The sequence below is a fragment of the Martes martes genome (genome assembly GCF_963455335.1).
Source record: "Martes martes genome assembly, chromosome: 9".
Lineage (NCBI taxonomy): Eukaryota > Metazoa > Chordata > Mammalia > Carnivora > Mustelidae > Martes > Martes martes.
This window is the reverse complement of record NC_137896.1, coordinates 47,016,291-47,028,962: the sequence shown is the minus strand read 5'-3', so window position 1 is coordinate 47,028,962 and position 12,672 is coordinate 47,016,291. Positions and strand designations below refer to the sequence as shown.

Genomic DNA, 12,672 nt, shown 5'->3' with positions numbered 1-12,672 from the left:
CTTGTTCTTGTGTCCTTGTTTCAGCCTTGGATTCTGGGGCATCCAAATGAAGTCTCTCCCCACTGAGGAGCTGAAGGTGATATTCTGGCTGGGGCTTGGCTACAGGGGACCCCTCCCTCCCATTGCTGGTTCTTTCCAACCCACCCTGCCTGGGCTTGTCTGGACAGGAAGCAATTATGCCACTTGGAATGGGAGGTAGGTCACATGTGGGAAGGGACAGTGTGTAATAGCAGAGAGGATATCCAGAGGGAGGAATTGTTCTGAAGCTGATGGACTGGACCAATGCCCAGGGAGGCTTGGAGGGAGCTTGAGCTACAAGACAAAAGGCAGTGGGTCTCCAGATTCCTGCAGCCATGCTGCACTTGCTGTTCAGGTGGGCTCTGCCCCAGGCCATGCTCCTGGTACTACTAGGTTCCCAGCTCCTGGTGACTCACAGCTGGATTTCTCAAGAGGAGAAAGACAGTTATGAGCAAAGGGACATAGAACTTCATTTCCCTGCCACTGTGGAGTATGCCTTGCACATATTCAACCTACAGAGCAAGGACTCAATGGCCTACAGGCTGGTGCACATCCTGAATTCCTGGAAGGAACAGGTAGGTGACCACATCTTCCTGCTTGACGACCTGAACTTGCTATAAAGTCAGGGTTGTGGGAGGAGGGGTTTTATCGTGGTATCTTGTTCACCGTCTGAAGTTCATAAAATAGGGAAAGTACAACCTGTCCAGTTAGATTCAGTTTTATAAAATAAAAAATGTGGATATTTAAATACTTCAGACAAAATCTACTCTCATGTAAGGTATATTTTTAATCTCCATCATTTTATAACATTAATAATGAATGACTCAAAATATAAACTATGAGATGATAAAGATCCTGAGTAAGGAAAAGACCCACAGAAGACATCAGCTGAGGAAATATTCTAAGGAACAAGTACAGGGAGATAATTAGAAAACAGAGAGCAGACGTCGAGAGAGAGGGAGGGAGAAGGGCTTGAGTACCAGGGCAATAAGGATTCTCCCTCATCCAGAGCAGCCCCTGTGACTTTGGGACCTCTTCTCTGGGCTCCCCACTGTGGTCTCCACCTATGGGGATGGATGCTATTCTACACTCTTCCCAGGCCATGGTTCTCAATCCTAGAGCATTGATTGTCCTTGTAAAGGAGTGTCTGCAGAATGCAGCCAGGAAGGCTGTTTTCACATGGCCTGCATCAGGATCATATACCGTCGTGGGTGGGTGGGAGGGTAAGGTGTAGGTGTGATTGTGTAAGTGAGTGTGTGTGTATATGTGAAAGTGTGAGTTGAGGAGTGTGTGTCGCTTTGTGTGTCACTGTGTGTACATGTGGATGTGAGTGAGTGTTAGTGGGTAGTGAGGTTGTGTTAGTATGTGTGCAAGTGTGTGTGTGTGTGTGTGAAAGTGTGTGTCTGTGTGTCTGTGTGTGTGCATGTGTGCACGTGTTGGGGCCTGACACATTCCTTTCTCTCCCTCTGGACCTCTGCCCTGAGACCCTGAGGGAAGGATAGTGGGAGTTCCACCCTGCACAGCCTTCAGCCTCTGTGAACACTGCTGGGCCAGGTCCTGGCTGGTTCTACTGCCTGAGCTTTCTCCGAGCTCTGCTCTGGGCTCCTAGATCTGTACTCACAGATCTGCTCTGGGCTCCCTAGAGCTGCACTCACACTAAGTTAGGGTGTGGGGTGTATGGAATGGAATGAAGAAGATAGAGTGGAGAAGAGTATAGAAAATTCCAGCTGTACTTTGTAATAGGACAAGAGGTATCTGGAAACCATAGTTGGGGTGTGTGTGTGTGTGTGTGTGTGTGCACGTGTGTGTGTGTGTGTGTGTGTGTGTGTGTGTGTGTGTGTGTATGCTCAATGGAACATGTGAGTGTTCCAGCAACACTGTAGGACATTTTTCTGTTCTTGGGCAGGTGAAAGGTGTGCCAGTGGTGTCATAAATGACTCTCCCACTCTGGGGCTAACATTATTCAGCAAACTGTTGCAGAGCCAACACCCTCTCAGGCACCAGGCACTTGGCACCTGTCTCCTGAGAGTGCTGTTGTAGCTTCAAGAAGCATGCTGGAAGTCAGGCTGGGTCTCCCTGGGGTATTTGTGGACATCATACTGCAGGGTGAGATATATAAATGGTGTGTGACTCAGCCGGCATCTACCCCTGGTCTCAACAACATCCTCAGTCCTCTTTGGTCTAAATTCCCCAAGCTTGGCTTTACCCCCCACAAGCTGACCCAGGCCTGGAGACAGCTCCCTAGTGGAGGAGTGATTGGGGCTCTCCCTACACTGCGTGGATCTACATTAGTAGTTCCTCACAGGAACCTTGAAGCACATTGCCATTGTAATGTCTCCATGTACCACAGATAGAAGACATCCTGACATTCTCCATGGAGATAAAGCTTCGCAGAACTGAATGTGAGAAATTTGATGACGACATTGACAACTGTCCCTTTCAAGAAAGCCCAGAGCTGAACAATGTAAGACACACAGCAGATCCCTCAGGTCACACAGCTGAGGATGCAGCTTGGGACAGATGGGGAGATGGGGCAGATGACAGTGACATTCCTACTAACACAGATGAGTGAGGGAACTGCAGGCCCTGCCGTGTCCACTGCTGGCACTGCGGCGGGAGCACAGCCGGGCCAGCCAGCCCCAAGGTCCACTGGTAGGCTCCTGGCCAGTCTGGGAACCAAGTCTGCCCACTCACTGCATTCCAGCTGCCTGTGCCCTGGGCCTCACTGATATCAGATTGCTCCTGGTCATGAGGATCCAAGTCTTCTGGGGCTGAGACAGGATGTCTCTTCTCTGAACTTTATCCACCTCCCTTCCTGACCTCCAAGAATAGGGGCATGTTAGGGTAACCTACAGCATCTTTGCCTCACTGACTATTTTGGAGTTCCCCTTGGCCCTGTCAACAGTGTGAAGGAATGGGGCTTAAGGAAGGATCCACTACACTTTCTCCTATGCCCTGACCTGGGTCCCAGTGAACTACCAGCTCCTGGTACAAGGTCAATGTGAACCCCAGCTCTGGGGCAATCCCACCTTGACCAGAAGCTCCTCTGAAATAGCACCCACTGGTAAAGAGCACCCCAATGCTGCACTAGGGGCATGGGTCACACTGGGCCAGTTTGAGTGTTCCCCTGGAGTCCACAGACCAAGGTAAGGAGTATGACACAGGTGCCCCTAAGGTCAGGACAGGTCCTAGGTCCAAAACAGGAAGGCCTTGGTTGGTGGTACATCAGAGGACCACAGCCTGCATCCATAGCTGTTCACCTCGGGATGGGTGGTTGGGATGTGTCTTGTGTTTAAAACTGGAGCCACTGCTTTCCAGTGTTCTTCACCCACCCTCCATTCTTGTGCTTGTTCCCTCAGACCATCACCTGCTTCTTCACCATCAGCACTGAGCCCTGGAGAACCAAGTTTGTACTCCTGAACAAGACCTGCTTGGAAGACTTCCTTTGATTGAGGCCATACCCCACCTGGCCTCTGCTGTTCTTCTTCCGGACACCAGCATTTCTCTGTAGGAGGCAACACAGGTTGTTCTCTTGCAAGTGTCTGGGTCTCACTTCCAGGCATTGTGGAAATTCCTCATTGTCCAATTTTTTCATGTAGAATAGATCATTAAACATCTGCATTTCAAGAAGCTTTGTGTGGCATGGTTCCAGAGGGGCTGCACAGGTGAAGGACTGATCCCAGCAAGGCTGTAGGGTGGTCCCAGGGAAGTGGGTTTTCTTCCCTCTTGGACCTCTAGAGCCAGCTGCAGGTACCACAGTCTGAAAGTTCAAGGTACTTCTGAACTGCTGTCTTAGGGTTCATGAGGGATCACTTTTGTCCCCAAAGTTCCAATGACCATGACTTGGCAGAGAACTCAAATTGCAGGGTGGACCAAGACAGACCCTCAGACATTCATGACATATGAGTACCCTGTCTTCAGCGGTTTGCTAACACCCATTTCCTGGTCCACACAGCTGTAAGGATATGGGAGGGTCAGTATCCTCACCCACTGAGTGATCCAGCCACCACCAGTAGCAGCAGCAGCCAGTCTTGAAGCCTCAGAAATGTTCCATTAGGGCCTCCCCAACTTTTCACAAGAAGGCTGCACTTTCTTGAATTCCCAGGAGACCCATGGACACTTAACCACTTGAGAGGTACTGTTCTCCCAGATGCCATGAGACTCAGCCTGAATCTCCTAAAAGAGGATTGGCAAGCTTTTTCTGTAAGTAGAGTGTAACTGTTTTGGCCTTTGTGGACCATATGGCCTTGTTCTCAGCTCCCCGACTTTGCTTTGAGAGTTCCACAAACAATGTAAACACAAACATGAGTGTTGTGTTCCAGTAAGACTATTTACACAAATAAGCAATTTCTGCATTTGGTCTTGGAACTGTGGCTTCCCTCTCCAACTAGCTGTCCCTCTAATGCTCATGCAGCTCAACCACCCAGTACTTGACACTTTCCACTCCACTGAAAGATCCTATGCTCCCCTAAGTTCTGCTCAGGGCTTTCTCTGTACAAGTGGCACTCCATCTTCAGAGTAGGCACACATCAGTGGGGGGAGGTGGGCCCAAGGACAGCACTCCACTCCCACATACAGCTGCAGTAGGAAAAGGCCTAGAGTTCCAGCACCACAGAGGCAAGTCAGAGGCATGTTCTGTAGGGTTCTCATATAGTCCAGCAATACAGTGACCCATAACAATAGCCATGTTGACTGTCTCCCTCCCTTCCCCTCTGTGTGCCCCTTGTGATCATCTCCCAAACAAACCACCTGTATCTTCCAGTCCACATTGCAGGGTCACCCTGGGGACTCGTGGTAGACATGTAGTATTAGATATCTTCAGGGCTCATTCTTTCTGGAGACCTGGAATGTATGCTCCCCCAGGCAGAGTCATGAGGAAAGCCTGACAGTGGGCACCCTCACTGCCAGATGAACATCACTCAGAGTGGACTCAGCTGTGTTCTTCTCCCATAGCCCTCCTGTCTGGTCTCAGACTTCAGAACATTTTTCTTGAAGACCCTCCAACCAACCAACCTCCTGTCTACTCCCACACTGAACTGTTCTGAGTCATGCCTCAGTCTGCAGAAGGAAGATTAAGGGGTCTCTTTACCCACTTTGATCCCATTGTATTTTCCACAGTCACGGCACTAATTCTACTCAAGTCCCATGAGGAAGCTCTAGGAGACAGTTTCCTGTGTGCTCAGAGCCCGCAAAGCAGGCATCAAGTCATAGCTCCTGGCAAGGACTCACTAAATCCTGCCTCACACCACACCTGTGGGACTTTCTTAATAGTACTGGCCCACACCCAGAGACTCTGGCCCCAAGGCCTGACAGGGAGTCCATGCTCCAGGTGATCCAACTTTGTAACAGATGTAGGATGATCATGTGCTGTGGGGAGACATTTCCTCTCTTACCCTGTCCACCTCTACCTGGCTCGAGGGGTCATGCACCCTTCTCCTTTCAGAGTAGGTTTGTTGAATAAGCATAAGCTGTCTTCCTGGGGTCAGGGAAGGAAGAACTCTGAGTATCCAGGAAAGGGGACTCAGGTCACAGCTGTGGAGTGAACTTGAGAAGGCACTGGGAATGGGCTGCCTGGAGCCATCCTGCCTCAGTGAGCAGGGCTGGCGGGTAGAGCCAGATGTCTGTGGCCTTCAAGGTTCTGGTCGAAGGATGAGTATGGCCATGGCAGAAGCCCTGTTCAGGCTCACAATATTCTTTGAGCATGAGCACACCCTCTCTCCCTAGGAATCAGGCCAGAGGGAGAGAACACAGGTGGAATTCACCCATGGAAGATGAGGACAGGGTCAGGTTTAGAGGGGCCCAGGCCCCCATGCTCTGGCTGACCCTCTCTGCCCTAGGCAGTGGGTGACAAAGGCCATTTCCTGGTGTGAGGCCACTGAGAACCCTGGGGGCCATATAGCACTGGCCAACTGGGAGGGATTCCCCTTGGTCTCCAGGGAGCCCCAGGGAGCCGGCTGGGGGCCCTGGCCTGGAATTGAGGGAGCCATCCCAGCTCTGCCAAAAGCCAGTCTTGCAGCCCTGGCCCTGCCCTTAGCCATCCACATTCCAGCTGCTCACACGCCACACAGGGATGACGACCCCCATGCTTTCTCCAAAGGCAGCCATTTGGGATAATACTCACGGTTGTGGAGTAGAAGCGCTGTGTTTCCTGGAATATTCCCCCTAGTTTGGAGTCACTCTGACTACTTGCTTCTTTCCTTATCTCTGCTCAGGTCCATGTGTGCCTTGCACATTGGTCCATAGTGTCTGACCCTCGGTCCCAGGCTTGGGGACAAGAGTTGAAGTGAGCCATAGAGCTGCCACTGAGATGACAGTAAAGTGCAGATTCCGGGAGTTGTTTTCATCACTGTGATTATCAGTGACCCTGAATGTGGGTTTGGGGAGGACAGAGTGATGGAGAGGGTGGGCATACAGGCCTTGTCCAAGGGTGAACTGTAACCCCAGCTGCAGGCCCAACTCCTGGTACTGAAGGATTCTCTCAGCCTACCCACCTGGGACACCCCCAGTTCTCACTCCTCACTAGCCCCTGGTGTCCACTGGTGCCACATGGGTGTGGTCCCCAGTGCTCATCCTGAACCTGTTATCCTCTCAGAGCCGCATAGGCATGGAGGGTCCAAATCACTTTTCTCTCCACGTGAGACAAGGAGATAAACTCTTCCCCCACCTCAAGTGTAGACATCTATAGCCCCCTGGAAAGTCCTGTATTGTGAGCCAACTCCTTCCCACACATCATTAGTCAGAGGACAACTGCAAGAACATTCTCATGTCAGTGGTGTTGTTTCGAGTTACGCAGCCTCTGGAGCTGTACAGTTGCAGTGAGGTGATGCTAAGAGGAATGCTCCATCAAGGAGCTCCTGTACTCATGAATCTGCATCCCAATAACACCACAGGGTTGGACCATCACCACCACAGCTGGTACTATTACAGGCAAAGGGGAATCAGCACATGAAGTTGGAAGATTCTATCACCTGTCTCAGAGCTGATACCAGGAAGGTTAAACATTATAAAGGAAGCAGCAGAGTTGAAAGGTGAGTGAACCTGTCTACTTCCACAGTGTCTATAAACCCCTCTGCCCAATACAGAATGTGGATTTTTTTTGACAAAATGAGCTGATAGTCATGAGATGATAGGATTGCAAATCTCACAGACATGACAGCATTCTGGCAAAAAAAAAAAAAGGCAAAAAACTGATGATTGGGATTAATCACATATCCTGATAATAACATTTTTATTATTAGTAGTGAAAAGTATGTTAGTAAATTATCTATGAAATAAATTGACAACAAAAGAACTGGTAAAACAAATGGGCAACACATTAGTTTGTAAGTCCATTTTACATTTAGTTCATAGTATAAATCACAAAAGAATAAAACGCAACTAAAATATTTTGCTATTTAAGTTGATTCATAATCTCCAATAGATCTGTTAATCATTTTTTATTTTTTTTAATTTTTTTTATTTTTTTCAGTGTTCCAAAATTCATTGTTTATGCACCACACCCAGTGCTCCATGCCATACGTGCCCTCCATAATACCCACCACTAGGCTCACCCAACCCCCCACTTCACTCCCCTCCAAAACCCTCAGTTTGTTTCTCAGAGTCCACAGTCTCTCATGGTTTGACTCCCCCCTCTGATTTCATTTTTTAAACAATGGATGTAATACATTTTAAAACTTGTCAATTGGAGCTACTATAGTATAACAAGAGATAAATGCATTTATTAGAAGCCATAAGTAATAGGGAAATAAGAATATAATATTAAATGTAGTAGAAAGGCAGGATTATTGACAAAACAACAAAATTGTAAAATAAAAAAAGTAGGGTTATGAACTAAGCCTAATGTTGGGTGAAAATGGATTATTAGAAGCAGGCAGATATTTAGCAGGAACTATCAGTAAACAAAGAGAGACAGAGAAAAAAATATGAAATATTAATCATAACAAACAGCAGACCCATAGGTGTTCAGGACAAAGATTAATGTGTATATAAAAATGCTATAAGAAGGCAAAGAGATTTCAGACTTAACACCAAAGCATGATTCATAAAAGGGAGACGTGATCATTCTTGTCAAAATTAAAAATGTTTGCTCAGTGAGATCCCATGTGACCAGGATGAAAAATCAAGCTATAGAGTGGAAGAAAATATTTGCAAACCACACTTCCAGCAGATAACTAGGATCTAGAATATATAAAAACTCTCAAAACTCAGTAGTTTAAAAATCTAACTAGAAATAGGGCAAAAGATATGAACAGACATTTCACCAACAAAATATAAGATGGAAAATACACACATGAAAATATATTCAACATATCTAAGCAACAAAGGAATACAAATTAAATACAATGAGATAGAATCATCTAAAGTGGTAATGTAAGAAAACCCTGAATTCAACTCCTTCACAGACACACAATTTCATCTACAATTGCACTAAAAATAAAAAATATCTATGAATTAACCAAAGAGGTAAAAGACCTGTACTCTGAAAACAGCAAAAACACTGATGCAAAAAACTGAAGATGGCACAAACAAATGGAAAGATATTCCATGTGCATGGACTGGAAAAATTAATATTGTTAAAATGTCCATATTACCCAAAGGCAATCTACAGATTCAATGCAATTCCTATTGAAATACCAGTATGTTTCACAGAGCTAGAAAAAATAATACTAAAATATGGCATGATGAAACATCCCAAATAACCAAAATAATCTCGAGAAAGAACAAAGCTAGAGGTTCAACAATCCCTGATTTTAAGATACTACAATGTGGCAATGATCAAAACAATATGAGTAGTGGCACAAAAACAGATAACGTTGATCAATGGAGCAAGAATAGGGAGCCCAGATATAAACTCACACATATACGGTCAATTACACTATGACAAAGGAGGCAAGAATATGCAATGGGGAAAATACAGTCTCTTCAATAAATGGTGCTGGAAAACTGGACAGAATATATGCAAAACAATGAAATCGTTTTCCACTTTCTATACCACTTTCTCTACCATACACAAAAGAAGCAAAAGTGTACTAAATTCCTAAATGTGGGACCTGAAACCATAAAACTCGTAGATAAAACATGGGCAGTAAACTCTTGGACATTGGCCTTCGCAATATTTTGCTAGTTACGTATCCTCAGCCAAGGGGAAGAAAAGCAAAAATAAACTATTGGGACTACACCAAAATAAACAGCTCTTACACAACGAAGACAACCATGAGCAAAAATGAAAAGTCTACTGTGTTGGAGAAGATATTTGCAAATATATCTCATAAAGTGTTAATATTCAAGATATATAATAACTTATACAAATTAACACCAAAATTCTGAAAAAAAAATCAGAATACTTGAATAGATATTTTTTCCAAAGAAGATAGACAGATGGCCAACAGACACATGAAGAGATGCCCAACACCACTAGTCATCAGGGAAAAGCAAATGAAAGCCACAATGAGCAATCATCTTACACCTGTCAGAATGTATAATATCAAAACAATCAAGAAAACTAAAAGGCAGCCTACATAATGGGAGAAGATATTTGCAAATCTGAAAAAGGGTTAGTATCCAAATTTATAAAGAACTTTATAAAGAAATTTATAAAGAACTTATTAAACTCAACATCTAAAAACCAAATAATCCAGTTAAGAAATGGGCAGAAGATATGAATAGACATTTTTCCAAAGAAGACATCCTGATGGCTAACAGACACATGAAGAGACGCTCAACATCACTCAGCATCAGCAAAATACAAATCAAAACCATGAGACACCACCTCATACCTGTCAGAATGGCTAAAATAAACAGCAAGGAAATACAACAGATTGTTAGTGAAGATGAGGAGAAAGGAGAACCTCTTGCACTGTTGGTAGGAAGGCAAACTGGTGAAGTCATTCTGAAAAACAGTATGGAGGTTCCTCAAAAAGTTAAAAATAGAACTACCCTATGATCCAGAAATTGCACAGCAAGGCGTTTACTCAAAGCATACAAAAATACAGATTTGAAGGGGTACATGCACCCTGTTTACAGTAGCATTATCAATATTAGTCAAACTATGGAAAGAGCCCAAATATCTGACTAATGAATGGTTGAAGGAAAGGTAGAATATATATGCAATGGAATATTATTCAGCCATCAAAAAGAATGAAATTTTGCCATGTGCAATGACATGGATGGAGCTAGTGTATTATGTTAAGCAAAATAAGTCAGTCAGAGAAAGACAAATATCATATGACTTCACTCATATGTGAATTTAAGAATTTAAGAAACAAAATTTAAGAAATTTAAGAAACAATTTAAGAAACAAAACAGGTGAACATATGGGAGGGGGAAAAAAGAAAAAAAGAGAGAGGGAAACAAACCATAAGATATTCTTAAAGATAGAGAACAAGGGCACCTGGATGCTTTAGTTGGATAAGCGATGAGCTCTTGATTTTGGCTCAGGTCATGATTTCAGGGTTGTCAGATCCAGCAACCCCATTAGGCTATCTGCTCAACATGGAGCCTGCTTAGATTCTCTCTCTCTTTGACATCCCTATCTCTCCAAAACACATACATACACAAAAACATAATAAATAAATAATAAAGAACATACCGAGGGTTGATGAAGGGAGTGGGTGGGAGACGGGTTAGATGGTGATGGGTTTTAAGGTGGGCACTTGTTATGAGCACTGGATGTTGTATGTAAGTGGTGAATCACTGAATTGTACTCCTGAAACCAATACTGCACTGTATATTAAGTAACTAGAATGTAAATAAAAATTTAAAAAGAAAAAATATAAAAAACAAGAAGACAAGAGATAACAAGTATTGGTAAAAAAAATAAAGAAAAGGCAACCATAGTGCTCTATTGGTGGGAAATTGGTATGGCCATTGTGAGAAACAGTATAGAGGTTCCTCAAAAGACTAAAAATTGAAATACTCAAGTTGTAATTCCACCATTTGGTATTTACTCCCCAAAATAGAAACACTAATTCAAAAGGATATATGGACCCCTATGTTTGTTACAGCATTATTCACAATAGCCAAGATGTAGGAAGCAACTCAAGTGCCCACCAATAGATGAATGGATAAAAAAGATATATAGATAGATAGATCGATCTATCTATCTATCTACATGATGGAATAGTACCCAGTTGTAAAAAAGGATGAGGTATTTGCCACTTGTGACAGCATGGATGAATCTAAAGGGTATTATACTAAGGGAAATAAGTCAGAGAAAGACAAATACAGGAAATAAGTCAGAGAAAGACAAATCTGCTTTCATCTGTATGTGGAATTTTAAAAGCAAAACAAATTTAAAAATAAACAAACAACAGAAACAAACCCACAGATACAAAGAACAAACTGATGGTTTCCAGAGGTATGAGAAAAACGGGTGAAGAGGAGTGAAAGATGCAATCTTCCAGTTATTGAAATAAGTCAGGGAGATAAGAAGTATAGCATAAAGAATATAGTTAATAACACTGTAATATCACTGAATGATGACAGATTTTAGCTACATTTGTGATGAACATAACATAATATATGGGCTTGTCAATGCACTGCAGTTTACATCTGAAATGAATGTAACATTGTGTGTCAACTATACATTTTTAATAGAAAAAAAACAGGAGATATCAGTATACACTCATCAGAGTGACTAGAAAAAAGTTGTGACAATACCAAATATTTGTAAGAATACACAAAAACTAAACCATTCATACATTGCAGATGGGAGCATAAAATGGTACAGCCACTCTAGAAAACAGTTTGACAATGTCTTGTAAAATTCAACAAGCAATTGCACACTTGGGCATTGAGCTCACAGAGATGAAAACTTACATTCACACAAAAACCTGTATAGGACTGTTTATAGCAGCTGTGTGTGTGTGTGTGTGTGTGTGTGTGTGTGTGTGTGTTTGTGATAGCCAAAAACTGGTTATCAGCCCAGAAACCCTTCAACAGGTGATGGTTTAAACAGCCAAAAACTGGTTATCAGCCCAGAAACCCTTCAACAGGTGATGGTTTAAACAAACTACAGTACATACAAACTGAGGGATACTATTCAGGAATAAAAGTAACAAAATGATATACACAACTTGGGCAAATCTTCAGGGAGGTATGTGGACTGAAAAAAATTAAATCACAAAGGTTACATACTATATGATTCCATGTATATGTTTTGAAATGACAAAAATTTTAGAAATATAGGACAAATGAGTGGTTGCCAGGACCAAGCATGGGGACTGGAAATGGTGTTGAGTAGCCTGGGGAGACTGGTGCAGTTATGAAAAGACAACATGAGAGGTCCTTTTAAGGTTGGAACTAGTGGTGGGTACATGAACCTACATGGGTGATTAAAAAAACACACAGACAAGCACATACAGAGATGCACACACACAGACACATACACACATCAGTGTGGATAAAACTGGGAAATCTGAACAAAATAGGTGGATTGTAGTAATGTCAATATACTGGTTGTGATATTTTACTATAGTTTTAGAGTATGTAACATTGGAGAAAATGGGAAAAGTGTTCATGGGATTTTTTGTACTATTAATTGCAACTGCATGTGAATCTACAGTTATCTCAATAAAAATTAATTAAAAACTTGATAGTAAGTTTAAACTGATCCATTTGAAATCTGTGGCAGGGCCAGACTCCATGCATGCCACG

General features: G+C 43.4%; 1 protein-coding gene across 1 annotated transcript; it reads left to right on the top strand.

Moving 5' to 3' along the window:
• The first annotated feature begins 247 nt into the window (after nucleotides 1-247).
• On the top strand, nucleotides 248-3,643 carry LOC308349439 (cystatin-9-like). The gene is made up of 3 exons (XM_080814133.1): nucleotides 248-593; nucleotides 2,369-2,482; nucleotides 3,378-3,643. The coding sequence occupies exons 1-3, from the start codon at nucleotides 354-356 to the stop codon at nucleotides 3,465-3,467; spliced, it is 444 nt and encodes a 147-aa protein (XP_080670259.1). The 5' UTR covers nucleotides 248-353; the 3' UTR covers nucleotides 3,468-3,643.
• The last annotated feature ends 9,029 nt before the right edge of the window (nucleotides 3,644-12,672 follow it).